Below are 17,047 nucleotides of genomic sequence, written 5' to 3'. Positions count from 1 at the left end.
TCTGGGAATACACGGTCGTTCGAACACATCTCCAGCCCCTACGTGTCTGAGACAAGCAATCCTCCGCCCCGTCACTGGGCCAGGAATCGCCCCTCGGCAGGCTGGGCCATTGGCCGGTGTACGCCTGGAGGGACAATTCCCCTTTCTGGGAGGGGAAGGAGTTTCTTCTCGGATGGACCCTGCCCCATGGCACCGTTTGGGGGCAGCGTGTCCTCATCCGACGGCGGTCCGCAGGGCACGCCCTACCTGGCTGTGTCACTGGGCTCTCCTGGCCCATGAGCACCAGCACTGCAAGCTCCGCAGTCCACCGCCGCCTACGACCACCCCGCTCGCATCCATCTGACCCCATCGCTTCCTTAGCAGACAGCCAGCGGCGTGGCTGGGTGCCCCCAGGGGACATGCTGCAAGCCAGGGGCACTTTGCAAACCCTTCACTAAATGATTCCCCGGGACAGCCCCAATGCACTGGCTGCAAATGGCGCAGGGCAGAGCCAGCTGCATCCTGCCTGGCTTCACACAGCAGCCCCGGCCAGACAGACCTGGCCACGCCGGGACAACGGGACGCAGAGCAGCCTGCAAGCTCCCCGCTCCACGGACGCTGCACGCGAGCACCGAGTCCCGAGAGCAGAAAACGGTTTCCGCGCAGCGCACCGAGCAGAGGCTGCTTAGAAGCCTCCTGGGAACCAGGGGCGCAGCACCAAGGGGCCGTCCAGGTACTTGTCCGACCGCGACACTGCTCCGAACACACGGGGAACTGATCCGTCACCAGGACCAGAGTCTATGCTGGTCTCATTTGCCAGCTGCCGTGTCTCGGCTGAGTTAGTGCTCGCACGGGGGCTCTCCCTACCCTTTCCTTTTAGTACTGACAGTGCAAGGGCCGGTTCCGAGCTCCGCGGTGTCCTGCCAACGGCAGAGGGCCGAGACGACTCAGCACGGGGACTCCTTTGTGCCCATCGGCTTCTATACAGCGATTGCAGCTACTCTGCACCAGCTGCTTCAGCGCCTCCGCTCTCTGGGCAACGCTAGCCAGGATGCAGCGCCCTCCCTGTGAGAACGATGCCTCTGGGACAGGGACGGAAGAGGGCGCGTACCCGTGCGTGCAGCTCACATGCACGTATCTGCGCGTCAGCAGACGCCTCTCCTGCCAGCCTAGAGCCGTGTGTCACGGACGTACACGGGCATGCCAATCAGGGGCCGTACCGGAGCGCTGGCTGGGCCTCCGTGCGAACGAGGCATGTGCCGTTTGGCAAACCAAGTGCTGTGTAGGAACGCGCACTCGCACGTCACTGGACTGGCACCCAGCGGAGGCTCTGACGACAGCAGCCAGCAGAACCAGGGCCCCGTTTCAGGGCTATGCTTTGAGCCAGCTTTCTGAGGGGCTTGAGAGGCAAGCGGGACGGCCCGTGGCCAGCTCAGCTCTGCCCCTCTGCCGAGCCGCCTCAGAAACCTGCGCCCGCAGGTACAAGGGGGAAAGGAGGACGCGGGCAAAGCAGCACAGCATGGCCCCGGCACAGGATCTGAGCTTTGAGTCCGGCTACAGAGAAGCCCCAGCGCCTGCCAGGAAAGGGAACGGTCCCGAAGCGGAGGGAGATGCTGATGGAGAAACGCAACAGTTGCCGTCCCGGCCCGTTAGCGTCTCGTGTCACTGTGTGGGACCAACACGCTCTGGGCACAAGGCGACAGTTCTCCAGGCAGGGGACCAGCCAGTGTCCACGGAACATTTCAACATGCATCGATTGGGTCAGAAAAATGCTCTTGGCTCTGGAAAACGCGCCAGAAGCCGCGGCGTGTGCGAAGCGCAGCTCCCCCCACCCTCCCTGCTGCACCCCGGAGAACAGCGTGCGCCGGGATTCCTCATGGATAGCGTCTCGTGCACTGCGCACCTGCACAGCGAGGGTCAGCCATCCCGGAGGGGCCTGATGGGCACCACGCATCCCCCCTCAGTCTGCATGCCACTGTCGTGGGGTCCCCAGGAGCAACGGCTCACTGGCAGGCAGGGGACATCCAGCGGCCCTCGTGCCAGCTGGGGGCCACCGCAGCTCCCCAGAACAGCCCGCTTGCCAAAGGCCGGCTTCCGGCAAAGGGGGGGCCACACAACAGGAGATTTGGGGCACAGTGCGGCTCTGCTCCAGAAGGGGCCGACTTTCACATCCACGAGTTCAGTTGAGAAGCTAGCGCGTGCGGCACACGTGGCCGTGAATATTCCTTTATGACCAGTGTGGATTACCGTTCCTAGGAGAGCTCGAAGCGAAAGCGTGCGTTGTGGTGTGAGCCCGCGCCCGGGGCCGGATGGGCTCTCAAAGAGGTTTTGCGATTTCGTTTTACAAACCAGCGAGGGACCGTGCCCTTGTGAGACTGAACATGCAACCGCTGGACCGGGTAGGAAGCGGAACACGCTAGCAGCACGCACTCTATGCTATCGGCATGCACAGCACAGCACAGCACGGACACGAAGCGCACGCTAGGCATGGCAGCGCTTCCCTGCTGGTAGGCAAGGCCGCCAAGGCAAGCCACACACACAGCACGGATACCTTCAGCTTCGACAAGTGCCCCAGCTCCTTGGCAGCACTGAAAATCAGCTGCGCCCCCTTCGTCGCAAGGCGTCGGCGCGGCGGGAGGAGAGAGAGAGCAGAGATCAGTGGGAGCGAGGGAAGGGACAAGGCGCCCGTCGGTCTGAGAGCAGCCCCCGTGCTGGGCGTGCGAGCGCCGTTTGCTCCCTTGTCCGCTAGGGCGGAGCCCCTCAGACAGCGGGGTGCTGCTAGCTCCACCCACTACGCCCCGACCCAGTGAACCCTTCCGCCCCACTTCTACCCGAGAGCAGGGCCAGCGGGTGCGCTAGGTGGGGGAGGGGCTGCCTTCCAAAAACCACCAGGCATGGCCCCGCCCACACCCCTCAGCCAGAACGCCACCTGTAGGCTACTGGGGGTGGAGTGCGGCTGCACCCAGCGCCCGCCCTCCCTGGGGCTCGGGGGTCAGGGCCACTCGCCCTCTGCCCTCCCTGGGGTTCCGGGGTCAGGGCCACTCGCCCTCCTCCCTCCCTGAGGCTCCGGGGCCAGGACCACTCGCCCTCTGCCCTCCCTGGGGTTCCGGGGCCGGGGCCACTCGCCCTCTGCCCTCCCTGAGGCTCCGGGGCCGGGGCCACTCGCCCTCTGCCCTCCCTGGGGTTCCAGGGCCGGGGCCACTCGCCCTCCGCCCTCCCTGGGGTTCCGGGGCCGGGGCCACTCGCCCTCCTCCCTCCCTGAGGCTCCGGGGTCAGGGCCACTCGCCCTCTGCCCTCCCTGGGGTTCCGGGGTCGGGGCCACTCGCCCTCTGCCCTCCCTGGGGTTCCGGGGCCGGGGCCACTCGCCCTCTGCCCTCCCTGGGGTTCCGGGGCCGGGACCACTCGCCCTCTGCCCTCCCTGGGGTTCCGGGGCCGGGGCCACTCGCCCTCTGCCCTCCCTGGGGTTCCGGGGCCGGGGCCACTCGCCCTCTGCCCTCCCTGGGGTTCCGGGGTCAGGGCCACTCGCCCTCTGCCCTCCCTGGGGTTCCGGGGTCAGGGCCACTCGCCCTCTGCCCTCCCTGGGGTTCCGGGGCCGGGGCCACTCGCCCTCTGCCCTCCCTGGGGTTCCGGGGTCAGGGCCACTCGCCCTCTGCCCTCCCTGGGGTTCCGGGGCCGGGGCCACTCGCCCTCTGCCCTCCCTGGGGTTCCGGGGCCGGGGCCACTCGCCCTCTGCCCTCCCTGGGGTTCCGGGGCCGGGGCCACTCGCCCTCTGCCCTCCCTGAGGCTCCGGGGCCAGGGCCACTCGCCCTCTGCCCTCCCTGGGGTTCCGGGGTCAGGGCCACTCGCCCTCTGCCCTCCCTGAGGCTCCGGGGCCGGGGCCACTCGCCCTCTGCCCTCCCTGGGGTTCCGGGGCCGGGGCCACTCGCCCTCTGCCCTCCCTGAGGCTCCGGGGCCAGGGCCACTCGCCCTCTGCCCTCCCTGGGGTTCCGGGGCCGGGGCCACTCGCCCTCTGCCCTCCCTGGGGTTCCGGGGCCGGGGCCACTCGCCCTCCTCCCTCCCTGAGGCTCCGGGGCCAGGACCACTCGCCCTCTGCCCTCCCTGGGGTTCCGGGGCCGGGGCCACTCGCCCTCCTCCCTCCCTGAGGCTGCGGGGCCGGAGCCGGGGCCGTGCGCCCTCCTCCTCTCCCTGGGGTTCCGGGGCCGGGGCCACTCGCCCTCTGCCCTCCCTGGGGCTCCGGAGCCGGGGCCGTGCGCCCTCCTCCTCTCCCTGGGGCTCCGGAGCCGGGGCCGCGCGCCCTCCTCCTCTCCCTGGGGCTCCGGGGCCGCACGCCCTCTGCCCTCCCTGGGGCTCCGGGGCCGCACGCCCTCTGCCCTCCCTGGGGCTCCGGGGCCGTGTGCCCTCCTCCACTCCCTGGGGCTCCGGGGCTGGAGAGGCTGGGGCCGTGCGCTGCCCACGTTCCCCGTGGTGGTAAGGGACACGTACACACAGTGCATTGCCCTGACCCGCAAATTGTGTGTGTGTGGGGGGGAAGGTTGGCTCCCTAGGGGCCGGGGCCTCGGGAGAAGGAGTGGGGTCGAGGGGCTTGGGGGGGAGGCTGTCTCCCCCACTGACTCCCCCATGACGGAGACACCCCAAAACAAACAGTCCCAGGGCTCCGTGTCTTGGGGCGAGCGACGGGAGGAGATGGCCGAGCCGAGGCGGCGAGGGAGCCTGGCGGCACGGGGCGAGCGCCCAGGAGCACGGAGCGCTGCCGAGCTGCACGACGCGCAAGCGGGGAGGAACCGGCCAGGAAACCAGGGTGGGCCCAGCCCGCGATGGACACTGGGCGGGAGTGTCAGGGCTCAGAGGTGCACTGAGGACCCGTGGCTGCCGGGTCGCCATATGTGGGAATTCTCCCTCCCAGACGACTGGCCAGGGACCTGGCTTATTTCAACCACTTCCTGCCACAGGAGGATCAAGTCACTGGCCCAAATGACCTGGGCACATCTCTCCGAAATGCTCCTCTGCCCCGTGGTGCAGCTCGGTCCCTCCCGACCTCTGCCAGCAGCACAGCCCCGCCCCGTAGGCCATGACGCTTGGATCTAATCCCGGGGCGGAGGGGTAGCGTGCGGGTGGCGGACCTACAGGAGGTCAGGCTGCATGATCTGGGGGCCCCTTCTGGCACCCAATGCCACCTGCACGCTGGTCACTTGGCTGGGCGGCTGTGACCCTTCCCCCGCTGTGGAACTATTTTGGGAGCCCTCTGAGGCAGGAAGAGCTGTGTGTACGTACGTGTGCAGCGCGCATCACACCGGGGCTCCTGCAATAGTATTACCATCGCCTGCCTTTCTAGCAGCACAGAACCATGGACACTAGTGCTGGAAGGAACCTCGGGAGTCATCAAGTCCCGTCCCCGGCCCTCATGGCAGGACCCAGCACTGTCTAGACCATCCCTGACAGGTGTGTGTCCACCTGCTCTTCAATATCTCCAAGGATGGAGACTCCACAACCTCCCTGGGCAATTTATTCCAGTGTGTCACCACCCTGCCAGGCGGGAAGTTTTTCCTACTGTCCAACCTAAACCTCCCTGGCTGCAGTTTGAGCCCCTTGCTCCTTGTCCTGTCAGAGGCCAAGGGGAACAATTTTGCCTTCTCCTTCCTGTAACACCCTTTTAGATACTTGAAAACTGCTCTGATGTCTGCTTAGTCTGCTCCTTTCCAAACTAAACAAGCCCAGTTCTTCCAGTCGTTCCTCACAGCTCGTGTCTTCCAGACCTTTGATCATTCTCGTTGCTCTTCTCTGGACCCTCTCCCATTTCTCCACATCTTTCCTGAGATGTGGTGCCCACGCCACAGAAAGGGACAGGCTCTCAGCCAATCGTACGCCACCGTACTGACGGGAGACACGGTCTAATCATGTAGGAGACATGTCGAACAGAACTTCCGGACACCCTCATTGAACGTACCGTGCCAAAGGCAACCGCAGACTCTCACTGTGTGTGCTGCTTGTGGTGCTGGGTGTTTTGTTTCTAACTTTGCCAGTCTCCCACACGACTCAATTTCAAAAGCTACGCTGCACCTCAGATTTCTGTGGCCTTTTTCCCCTTCACAAGTAGCCCTCCCTCCTTCCCCATCATAGAGTCTCCTCTTTCTTGCAACCCTTCATACTTACCCGACAGAGCCTGATCCCAGAATGGCTGGTTTTAAAGTCGCCTCAGTCGCTAACAGCTGCCGTCCACGGGGATTGCGTCCAGACTCTGGAGGGAGCGTCCGAGGGGGAAGTACCCGTGTAGGCGGATGGCTGACGACAGACACACAGCTCTAGCTACATCGGATGGCCTATCTGGCCCCCCCGAGGGCCATGCAGTGTTAAAACACCAGGCGAGCATGTCCCCAATCAGCTTGGGGGCAGGGCCGAGCATCAGTGCCACCGAGGGGTGTCCTGGCAGCCTCCACGAATGGGAGATGCTGGGCGATTTCTGCGCCACGGCTGGAGTTCAGCGTCACTTGCCAGAGGTTCGTGAAGTTTCGCCACCCACTGAGCGAAGCGGCAGAGCACGCGCCTGACTCCAAGGGGCGGGCGAGTTGAGAGGAGCAGCCCCAAACGCTGTTCCGATATTAATATTTCACAGGTCAGGTCTGCCAGTCCTCGGGGGAGTTTTGTGGGACGAGTTGGCACGGCGCATTCCTGCTGCAGGCACCTAAGTAGGCCAGGTCGGAAACACTGAGCAATACCCAGTGACTCAGAACCCGCCTGGAGCGGAGCCGCTCCGGTCACGACTCCAATCGTGCTCTCCCACGAGGTGCTGTCCCTGTCCCTCAGCGCCAGTCTCTGGCAGTGCAGGTTTCACACCAGTCTCTGTATTACCACTAGGAGCTTGTCGTCAGCACGGGGACGGCTCCCGCCTTCGCCTCCTGACATCCTGCTCAAGGTACGACGGCTCCTCGAAAGGCGAGTTAGCCGCACAACGGAACGTCTCCCGGCAAAACTCTGTCGAGACGCCTCGCCTAGGGAACCAACCCGCCCAGCCTGCCTCCGCAGAAACCCCAAGTCAGCAGCCACCTCTGGAGCCGGCGGAACGCCCCACACTGCACAGACCCGACTGTGTTTGAACCCTCTGACGTACAGCCCCGTGGGGCTTGGCACACAGGGATTTCCTGGTGATCCCCAGCACAAACGGGGTTCAAGCATCCCGGAGCAAACTGGAGCGAGCATGGTCCACCTCCGGCAGCCCGGCTGCGTCGGGTGACACTCTGGCTCGGCGTGGCACAGGATGGGAGCAGTGCTCGCCAAGGGAATGCACTTTGCCTTCAGACCCACACCTGCCACAGACACAAGACAGCTACAGTTTGCAGCAGGGGGATAATTAAAATCTCTATCCATGGGCTGACGGTTTGAAAAACCCCACTGGGCTGCCGGAAGGAAGGCTGCAGCTGTCCGGAGTCAACGGAGCAATGCCGATTTGCACTCTCCGAAGAGTCAGCCGCCAAAGCTTAGAATGCCCAACAGCGGATTGGTGATAGAAATGTAGCCGTGTTAGTCTGGTGTAGCTGAAACAAAATACAGGACTATGTAGTCTTTAAAGTGCTACATAGTCCTGTATTTTGCAACAGCGGATTTGATACAGCTGCCAAGCCCACAGCTAAACCAGACAGGCCCGGACGCCGCAGTCTCTGTTTGCAAGGAGCGTTTCCGCAGGCAGGTGGGTCCCTGTGACACTAATTCAACGGTGCGTTAGCTGGGATGAGGTACCGCCAACTGAGGCAGATTATTCCCGCCAGGCGCGTGTTGGGCTCCCGGAGCCGACAGCCCTTCGATGCAATTATCGGCGGCGCTTGCGTTCGTCTGTGTAACAGGCTTCATCCGACAAGTAGAGCTTCTGTACAGGGCCCATTAGTGAGTCTTCTAAGGGGGCTTGGCTACGTCAAGCCATCGTAATCCAAGGCCACTTGTATTTGGGAGTGGCTCCCTGAGGACCCCGGCAGCGCGCAGAACCGGACTTCCCAGCAGTGTAGATAAATCTATGAATTAAGTATATTAGTTCATATGACTTGGCATTGTGCCTCTCCATATAACCTTGTAACTTGGTATTAGAACCCGATATAGAAAACTGGGTATCTAGTTAAAGTGGTAAAAATGTCTTTTGCTAGGAGTAGAACAAGATCTTCCCGCACTCTGTAATCAATTGCCCTGTGGAATGAATGAGGTGTGAATGAGTAAGACTTGGGAGCCAAGCCCCTCCAGACAGCTACACCAGTTGGAGAGGGGGTGGAAGCCAGACCCAAGGTGTCTTGTGGGCTCAAGAAGAGCAGACATTGACGGCCTTGGGGATTAGAAGCAAGCACCTCCTTTGGAAAACCCCCTCTCTGAACAGCATCAGGACAACACCCAGAGAGAAGCAGCGCAAAGGGACCAAGGGACACAGACCCAGATTTTGAATCTGGGATAGATTTGCATAGGAGGGAAGCTGCTATAAAAGTGAGGTGTCTTGCAGAGGACCCCGGGTCTCGTCTTGTCACCATCGGAGCATCGATCCGGATCGGCAGAAGCCCGGCTCCACCCCTCCCCCATCTAACTCACCTGGCCAGTGAAATTAAGGGGAGCAACTCGTTGGTAACAACAGCAAGACGGAGTGTGCTTGTGTGTGTGTGCATGAGTGACATATTTCACATGCATATGATAAGTATTGATTATTCTATGTGTGTTCAATAAACGTGGCGTGTTGCCTTATCCCTCTGAAAAAGATCCCGAGTGCTTCTTCTAAGTACAACAGCAGGACTCGAGCAGAGATGCGGATTTCGCCCGTGGCCCAGAGCAGAGGTAACCACCTCCCCGCACGCTCACACAGGAGCAGAGGTGGCAGGGCTAATGCACGTGAGAGGAGGTACCACAGGCCACAAGGAGTGGTGGCAGCCCCACCGTGGGAACCGTTTCCTCCATCCCGCCGCCCCCGCCCCGCGAAAGCACAGATGCTGGCACAACCGGCATGGGGCTGCCATCGGCCACTCTGACCGTGAAAAGGAACATCAGCTCCTGAAGCCAGGGGCACATCTGTGTGCTCCACTCGGCAGCTCGGCCCGGGGGGTGGGTAGCGGTTCTGATGGGCTGGCTCTGCACCTCACACTCCTGGGTGGGGGAGCAGACGCCCTACAGAGGCTGAACCTCCGACCGCACCCTCCCGTGGGGAGACGAGTCTCTCCAGGGGCACGAGCGTGTGCAATTCTGGCCACCAACTGCCCATTGCGTAACGGGAACGACAGCCGGTCAGTCAGCGATCTGAGGAGCCTTCTGTCCCAGGGATGCAATAGCTGAGTCAATTAACCGAGAAGCAAAAGCTTATTGGTTCATGCTTCAGACTACAGGCATTTCCCCACCTCTCTTGCCAGTACACTTGTTAGCAGACTGGCCAGCAGCCGAGCTCAGTCCCACCTTGCACCGGGTTCAAGACCTACCCCTGCTGTGGGCCTGCATTCCACGTGTGTTAGGAGCCTGGCGGGCAGGCAGCCCACCTCAGTTCCAGCTCATGCCAGATCCAGGAGCTCAGCCCCCCCGACAGGGGCTGCTGCCTCTGGATCAGAGGCAGCAGCAGCGCAGGGCGACAGGCAGCCAGTCCACGAGGGGAGCTGGTTTTACAACTGGCTCCCCTCGCGGACCAGCTCCCGCCTGCCTCTGATTCAGAGGCAGCAGCACAGAGGGGCAGGGGGCTCCTCGGGAGTGGGGCCGGAGCGCACTGGCTGCGTTCCCACCCCCGGGGATTACAGAATAGTCGAGTAACTGAATCGATAAGGTTAATCGACCAATCAATGAACCGATATTTAACATCCCTGCTGAGTCCATGCGGGAATCAAGCTTCAGCCAGACGGCGGCCAGGCTGGGATGCGCTGTCGTGCGGGGAAGGCGAAAGGAACGCGCACTGGCGCCGATAACACAATGCAAAGGGATCTATTTCACAGCCCTAAACTAACAAGTTCCAGAAACCTGAACCCACGTACCCGCCGCCGAGAGAGAATCTTCTCATTCAAGGCTGCTCTTGGCGTATGATTGGCAAGGCGTGTGAACGGCTTCCTGAGCAACGAGCTCTTGTTGGGCTGGGCTGGAAATCCCGGGACATTCAATGCCCACGCGCTGATGAGCCAGTGAGCAGAGCGCTGCATGAAGATCTTGCTGCTGCCTGCTGTCCAGAGGTGGGAAAGCAAGAGGCGCGTTTCCATTCCATTGTAGCCCACGTCCCAGGAGCTGCCGAGCGTCTCTTGTGGGAGAGCCACGTCCCGCCCGGCAGGAGCTAATCCTGCACAGCCAGGAGACTGCGGCTGCTTTTCGGGGCGCTCCATTTTGAACGTGATGGTGAAACCAAATGGAATATCCCAGAATGGCCAGTCGATAGTGACGTCCAGCCGGGCTGCAAGGAGTCGCTACAATTGCCTTGCGGGGGAGACGGGCCCTCGAGCGCTTTGCTCCCCGTCAGAAGGGGCCGGCATGGAAGCCCAAAGTGGCTCCTTGCACCTGTTTGCCTGGGAAAGCTTTTGCTTCGTCTCTTCGGTTAGATGGGCCTGGCAGGGTCGTAACACGGCAGCTCTTACGTTCAGGCTCCTGCAAACCTACCAACAGGCTCTCTCCACAGCAGCTTAAAAGTCGTCTGGAATCCACACGCGCCCCTCCACCTTGGAAGTGATGCATTCCCCCCTTCTACGCCCAGGAGCCGACACACAACCGGTGGCAAGCGCTGGACGTGGGGAAAGCCATGGCGTGGCGCCGGCAACCTGCGCTAGTTACAGGTCTGAACCGTGCGCGATGCGGCGCCCGTCTCCAGTATCAGGAAGGCCGAGACAAGGGCCTTCCCCCTCCCAGGACGGCTCTCCGCACCGCCGCAGATGCCATGGCCGCCGCACCTTGTCCCACACGCCACAAACTAGTGGCGAGCAAGAGCCCCTCTGTCCACCAAGCCAGGCCACGAACCTGCTTTCACGTGGGCAAGCAGTAACATCTCTGGACCTTTTCCAAGCAATGAGCCTACAACCTAGGCCAGGCGCTTACCCTGCCCGCGCCTGCGCACCACCCTGGGAGGCAGCTGGGATTAGGATGTCATCTGCTTCGGCAGCTCCCCAGGATTAGGGGCAGGCCCGTTTCCCGTCCGTGGCACACCCCTCATAACACACCCATCCCCGTGGTCCCTGCAGCTGAACACGTACGGACGTCTACCACCGAAATCAAGTGCATCCCGGGCACGCAGCTCCCCACACCGGGGCACAGAAACGAGGCCCCCCCGCCGGGACGATAAAGCCCAGGCGTGTCGTTAACGGGCCACCCCAAATCAGCCCCGTCTCAGAGGACGCCACCGCTCCTCTGCCCGGGGATCGCTGAGTGCCCGTGTTGCCATGGCTAAGCCGCCGGAGAGCCAGGTGTGCGCTGCTGTCAGAGACCCGCAGACTCCTAGCCACTGGATGCACTTGGCATTGGGCACGTCAGTCCCCGGGCTGCCAGGCGGTCTCTGAGACCCGTGCCCAAGAAAGTCCTTTCGGTGTGTTCTGAGATCACGGCCGTTGCTTTCCCTTCCAGGCTCCCCCTTGGGGAGAGGCGGGTCTGCAGACTGCACTACCCGGACACGCTGCCCTCCGCTCAGGGACTCGGGCAAGGGACGTTACCGTGTGGTCGGTGAGCGGCGGCAGCACGATCAGCTTCTCCATGGTGTTCATCACCACCCTCCAGAGCTCCTTCAGCACCCGCTTCAGCACCGTCTTCTCACACACCGTGGCGAAGAGCGTGAGGCTGCGGGAAGAGCGCAGGCGCGGATTAAAGCAACGCGTTCCACAGATACCCCTGAGCTGCATTAGGGACGTAATATAGCTACTCAATGGCACCTAGAACGCACACGGTCCCTCTTAGCATCCGACCGACCCGAGGAAAAGATGGAATGACAAGTACAGAGCCGACAAAAGAAGCCGTTTCTCATACACTGTACCTGGCGAATGTCACGGGCGTCACAGAAACCCTGCGGTATCTGCTGACTAAAACCTTCAAAGTGAGCAAGTCAGACACGTTGTCCAGAAGCCTCCTCTTGCAAAGATAACCCCCCAGGGACGGACAGAGGAGACATCTCTAGGGAGTCATCCAAAGGGCTGGGGAAACCCCTCCCAAGGGACTGGAGATTTTAGGGCACCATGGATGCAGAACTCTCCTTACTTTCCATCCAGGAAGTCCATTAACGGCCTCAGGACGTTGTCTGCATCTTGTGCCACCGTGTTCCTGGCATTGGCAGGGATATTGCCCGTCCCTTTCACTTGACAGAGCACGTCTGACATCTGCTTGACACACTCATCAATGCGGCTCTGGAAGCTAGATAGACAAGAGAGAGGCCTGTTAGTCAGTGGCAAAGCTATCGGCTCCTGCACCGGGAAATGCACCAGGAGCTCCCGAACCAGGCCAAGAAGGGACCGTGCAGCTGCATCAAGACCCCAAGACCAAGAATTCCTGCTTGCAGGGTCACACGGGGGGGGGGGGGGGGGACATTAAGTGTTGGCGGCCGCACCTCACCTGCGCACAGCCGCCACATCACTGGGAAGCCCAGCATAAACCAGTCCCCGGCACCCCCCGACAGGACTCCAGTATTCCCCGGTTCCTACGCCTCCTCTTCTCTCCTCGAGGCCTTCTGCCATCCGACCGCCACGCTGCAGCCGGGCACGACCCTGGCCCCATGTCACGTTACTGGATTTTGAGGGGAGCAGCCAGATCACTGCTGCACCCATAGCTGGGGGTGTTGGCCCCAGAAATGGTATAAAAGGGGCCATGTGGGGTGTTGAATAGAAGCTCACTGTCTGCTAATCCTGTGTACACTGTTCCTGTGTTTGTATAAAGTCTGTGTGTGCAATTATAAGCATGTACTTGTATGGATACTGAATATTTCTCTGCATGTGGTTGAGCAATGGGCAGAGCCCGGCCTATGGACATGCTAATCAGCGAGGCCCTGTGGGACAATGGCACTCAATGGGCCAAGGACACACCTAAAGAATGAGGGTGACTCACACCTAAGGGCTACCAGCAGGGAACACAGGAATAAGCTGTGGACCAGGTGACCTGCTGCGGCCAAGAAGAGACCAGGAAGGAGGGATAAATAGGCCATGTGGTCGACTCCATCTTGGTTCTCAGCTCAGCACTTCATCCCAGAGGCAGCAGTGCAGGGATCGAAGAGCCGGAAAGACCTGTGAACCCATCCTGATCCTAGGATGTGCAACAAGGACTTTTAAGCCAGCAGCTGTAACATCTCTGCTAGAGCCTGCACCGAGAACTGGGAGATTCGGTGCATGTAACGTACTATCCTTTAACAACCTCACTCTCAGGCTTTTCTTTATTGTGATAATAAACCTTTAGATGTTAGATTCTAAAGGATTGGCCCAGCGCGATTTGTGGGTAAGGTCCAGAGGGTAAATTGACCAGGGATCTGTGGCTGGTTTCTTGGAACCGGACAGAACTTGTTTGGGGTAGGTGGGATTGGGTGCTAGGACCCCCCACCTGTGTATGAGGCCCGGGGCCATCTGGGGCACAGATATTGCTGGCGTGTCGGAGGGGTTTTGCTCGGGAGGCTTCAGACAGGCAGCTGAAGCACTCGGTGTGACTAGTTTGTGGCCTGTTTGGAGAGGTCACCAGTCTGGGAGCTGTAAGGAGCCCCGAAGTTGAGCAATTCGCCCTGAGCAGATGCCCTCAGCTGTGCCCAGACACGGCCCGGTCCGTCACACCCAGTTTCCTTGCAGCGATCCACCCTGGCGTATTTTGTGCGTGGGAAGAGCTGACGGGGAGCGTTACATTAAGGAGGACGGCGATGCAGCCTTCGTTGCTCAGTGCTCTGGTGCTCTCCCGAGAGATCAGCTGGCCTCGGCGGGTTGGCAATGCAGTTACTTGCTTGATGGCAAGCAACGGGCTAGAACTGCACCAGGACAGGAGACGGGGAGGGGGAGGGGACTGCCAGCTCACCCACACCAGGTCAGACACGGATTTCAGTTCATTTTGCTAAGGGACGGCTCGTGGCGCCATGCCAACCCTGACTGGAGCTGGTTTGGTACCTGGCCACGTATAAGCTGCCCCCCAGCTTGGTACCGGAGGGACAAGGTGGCAGGTGGCTCTCCAGCGTGCTGCAGGGTTAGTCACGGATGTTACGTTTGCACGACACCTGCTGTGGAGTTTTGCCCTCTGCTCTTTGGTGAACATCAGAGCGGCCAGACCGGGTCAGACCAAGGTCCATCCAGCCCAGTGTCCAGTCTGCCCACAGTGGCCAATGCCAGGGGCCCCAGAGGGAGGGAACACAAGAGGGAATCTTCACATGACCCCTCCCCCGTCACCCACTTCCAGACAAACAGAGGCCAGGGACACCATTCCCGCCCAGCCTGGCTAATAGCCATTGATGGACATAACCTCCATGAATCTATCTAGCTCTTTTTTGAACCCTGGTAAAGTCCTGGTCTTCACAACATCCTCTGGCAAGGAGTTCCACAGGTTAACTGTGCGCTGCGTGAAGGAAAACTTCCTTTTGTTTGTTTTAAACCTGCTACCTATTCATTTAGCTGAGTGACCCCTAGTTCTTATATTATGGGAACAAATAAATAACTGGTGTGACCTCTGTCATATCCCCCCTTAGTCTCCTCTTTTGTAAGCAGAAAAATCCCAGTTTTTTAAATCGCTCTTCCTATGGGACCTGTTCCAAACCCCTCCGCATTTTTGTTGCCCTTTTTTGAATCCTTTCCAATGCCAAGAGATCTCTGTTGCGGTGAGGCGACCACATCTGTACGCCGGATTCCAGATGTGGCCGCCCCCTGGTTTTATACGGAGGCTATACGATCGTCTCGGTCTTACTCTCTATCTGAAGGCGGAATGCAGATAAGCCAAGGGAGTGCCCAGCTCAGGGAGGAGGAGAACGTGCCCGAGGCCTGCCGCGGAGAGAGCCCATCTCTGTACCCAGGCTCCCAGAGACAATGTGCTGGCATACCCTAGCTGCCAGGGGGTGTGGGCACTGTTTGCTCTGCAGCGCGGGACGCTGCGGGCCCTCCTGCAAGCCAGTGTGAGGCGGGAGGAGCTGGGTGTTTCTGACCCGGCCTTGGGGGCGAATTATTCCCCCCATATTCCTCCTCGTGCTGAAGCCCACGGTCAGTCCACCAGCAACGCGCGAATTACGGCTCCTCAGCCAAACAAGGACCCGTCATGCTGAGCCGGGCTATGGGGCTTCCTTGGAACACAGGGAGCAGGGATTGAGGAGCGTGACGGGCTCCTCGGCTACCGCGGCGATCCCGCACCCACGACCACAGCTCAGCTCCCACGCTGGCGAGGGGCGCGGGGCCCCAGGAGGTGGCAAAGTTGGCAGATGACACTAAACTCTCAAGGTAGCCAAAGCAGACTGTGAACAACTTCAAAAAGATTTCACCAAACTGACTGACTGAGCAACAAAATGGCAAATGAAATGGAATGTGGATACGTGTAAAGTAATGCACATCGGGAAAAATAACCCCAACGATACATATAATAGGATGGGGGCTAATTTAGCTACAACTAATCAGGAAAGAGACCTTGGAGTCATTGTGGATCGTTCTCTGAAGACATCCACGTAGTGGGCAGTGGCGGTCAAAAAAGCAAACAGGATGTTAGGAGTCATTAAAAAAGGGATAGAGAATAAGACGGAGAATATCTTATTGCCCTTATATAAATCCATGGTACGTCCACATCATACAGATGTGGTCTCCTCACAGAAAAGGTTCAGAGAAGGGTAACTAAAATGATGAGGGGTTTGGAACGGGTCCTATATGAGGAGAGATTAAAGCGACTGGGACTTTTCAGCTTGGAAAAGAGGAGACTAATGGGGGATATGATAGAGGTCTATAAAATCATGAGTGGTGTGGAGAAAGTGAATAAGGAAAAGTTGTTTATTTGTTCCCATAATATAAGAACTAGGGGTCACCAAATGAAACTAATGGGCAGCAGATTTAAAATAAATAGAAGGAAGTTCTTCTTCACACAGCGCACAGTCAACCTGTGGAACTCCTTGCCTGAGGAGGTTGTGAAGGGTAGGGCTATAACAGGGTTTATAAGAGAACTAGATAAATTCATGGAGGTTAAGTCCATCAATGGCTATTAGCCAGGCTGGGTAAGGAATGGTGTCCCCAGCCTCTGTTTGCCAGAGGGTGGAGATAAATGGCAGGAGAGAGATCGCTTGATCATTACCTGTTCAATTCACTCCCTCTGGAGCACCTGGCATTGGGCACTGTGGGCAGACAGGACACTGGGCTGGATGGACCTTTGGTCTGACCCGGTCTGGCCGTCGTTCTTCTATTCTTATGAGTTGCCAGACGCTTTGTAGGCTAGCGAGGCTGCGTGTCCTATCTCGCAGTTACAGCGTGTCACGTTGCTGAATTGGAGGGAAGCAGCCGGATCGCTGCTGCACCCCTAGGTGGGGGTGTTGGCCCCAGAAATTGGTGTGGGGGGAGCCATGTGGGGTATTGAATGGGAGATTATTGTTTGTTGATCTTATGTACGGTATTTATGTGAGTGTATAACGTCTGTGTGTGTAGGTAGGAATCTGTAATCTGTGTGGAAGCTGAATATTTCTCTGAATGTGGTTGAGCATTGCTATGGACAGGCTGAGTAGTGAAGCCCTGTGGAACAATGGACCTTGATGGCCCAAGGACACACCTAAAGCAGGAGGGCGGAGACCCAAGAGCTGCCAGCAGAGAGGCTGAGGACCAGGTGACCTGCTACATACTAGAAGAGGCCAGGAAGGAGTATAAAGAGGCCATGTGGTCGATGCCATTTTGTTCTCAGCTCAGCACTTCATCCCAGAGGCAGCATTGCAGGGATTGAAGAGCCCGGAAGACCTGTGGACCCATCCTGATCGTAGGATGTGCAATAAGGACTTTTAAACCAGCAGCTGCAACATCTCTGCTAGCGCCTGCATCGAGGACTGGGAGATTCGGTGCATGTAACGTACTGTACTTTAATAACCTTACTCTCAGGCTTTTTTTTCTTGTAATAATAAACCTTTAGATATAGATTCTAAAGGATTGGCCCAGCGTGATTTGTGGGTAAGGTCCAGAGGGTAAATTGACCAGGGATC

General features: G+C 59.5%; 1 protein-coding gene across 6 annotated transcripts in view; it reads right to left on the bottom strand.

The window, feature by feature from the left end:
- The window catches only part of UNC13B (unc-13 homolog B), a 341,304-nt gene that overhangs the window by 12,283 nt on the left and 311,974 nt on the right, over positions 1-17,047 (bottom strand). For 5 of the 6 annotated variants that reach the window (XM_075932839.2, XM_075932833.2, XM_075932838.2 and 2 more), the window contains 3 exons: positions 12,139-12,291; positions 11,601-11,724; positions 2,531-2,587 (listed from right to left, as the gene is read on the bottom strand). In XM_075932839.2, the coding sequence (XP_075788954.2) occupies positions 2,531-2,587; positions 11,601-11,724; positions 12,139-12,291 (334 nt within the window). The remainder of the gene's footprint in view (positions 1-2,530; positions 2,588-11,600; positions 11,725-12,138; positions 12,292-17,047) is intronic. The other variant, XM_075932834.2, reaches the window with a different exon arrangement.

This window comes from Pelodiscus sinensis, chromosome 6 (genome assembly GCF_052426305.1).
Source record: "Pelodiscus sinensis isolate ZL-2025 chromosome 6, ASM5242630v1, whole genome shotgun sequence".
Classification (NCBI taxonomy): domain Eukaryota; kingdom Metazoa; phylum Chordata; order Testudines; family Trionychidae; genus Pelodiscus; species Pelodiscus sinensis.
The sequence above is the reverse complement of the archived record's forward strand: the minus strand, read 5'-3'. Positions and strand labels throughout refer to the sequence as shown.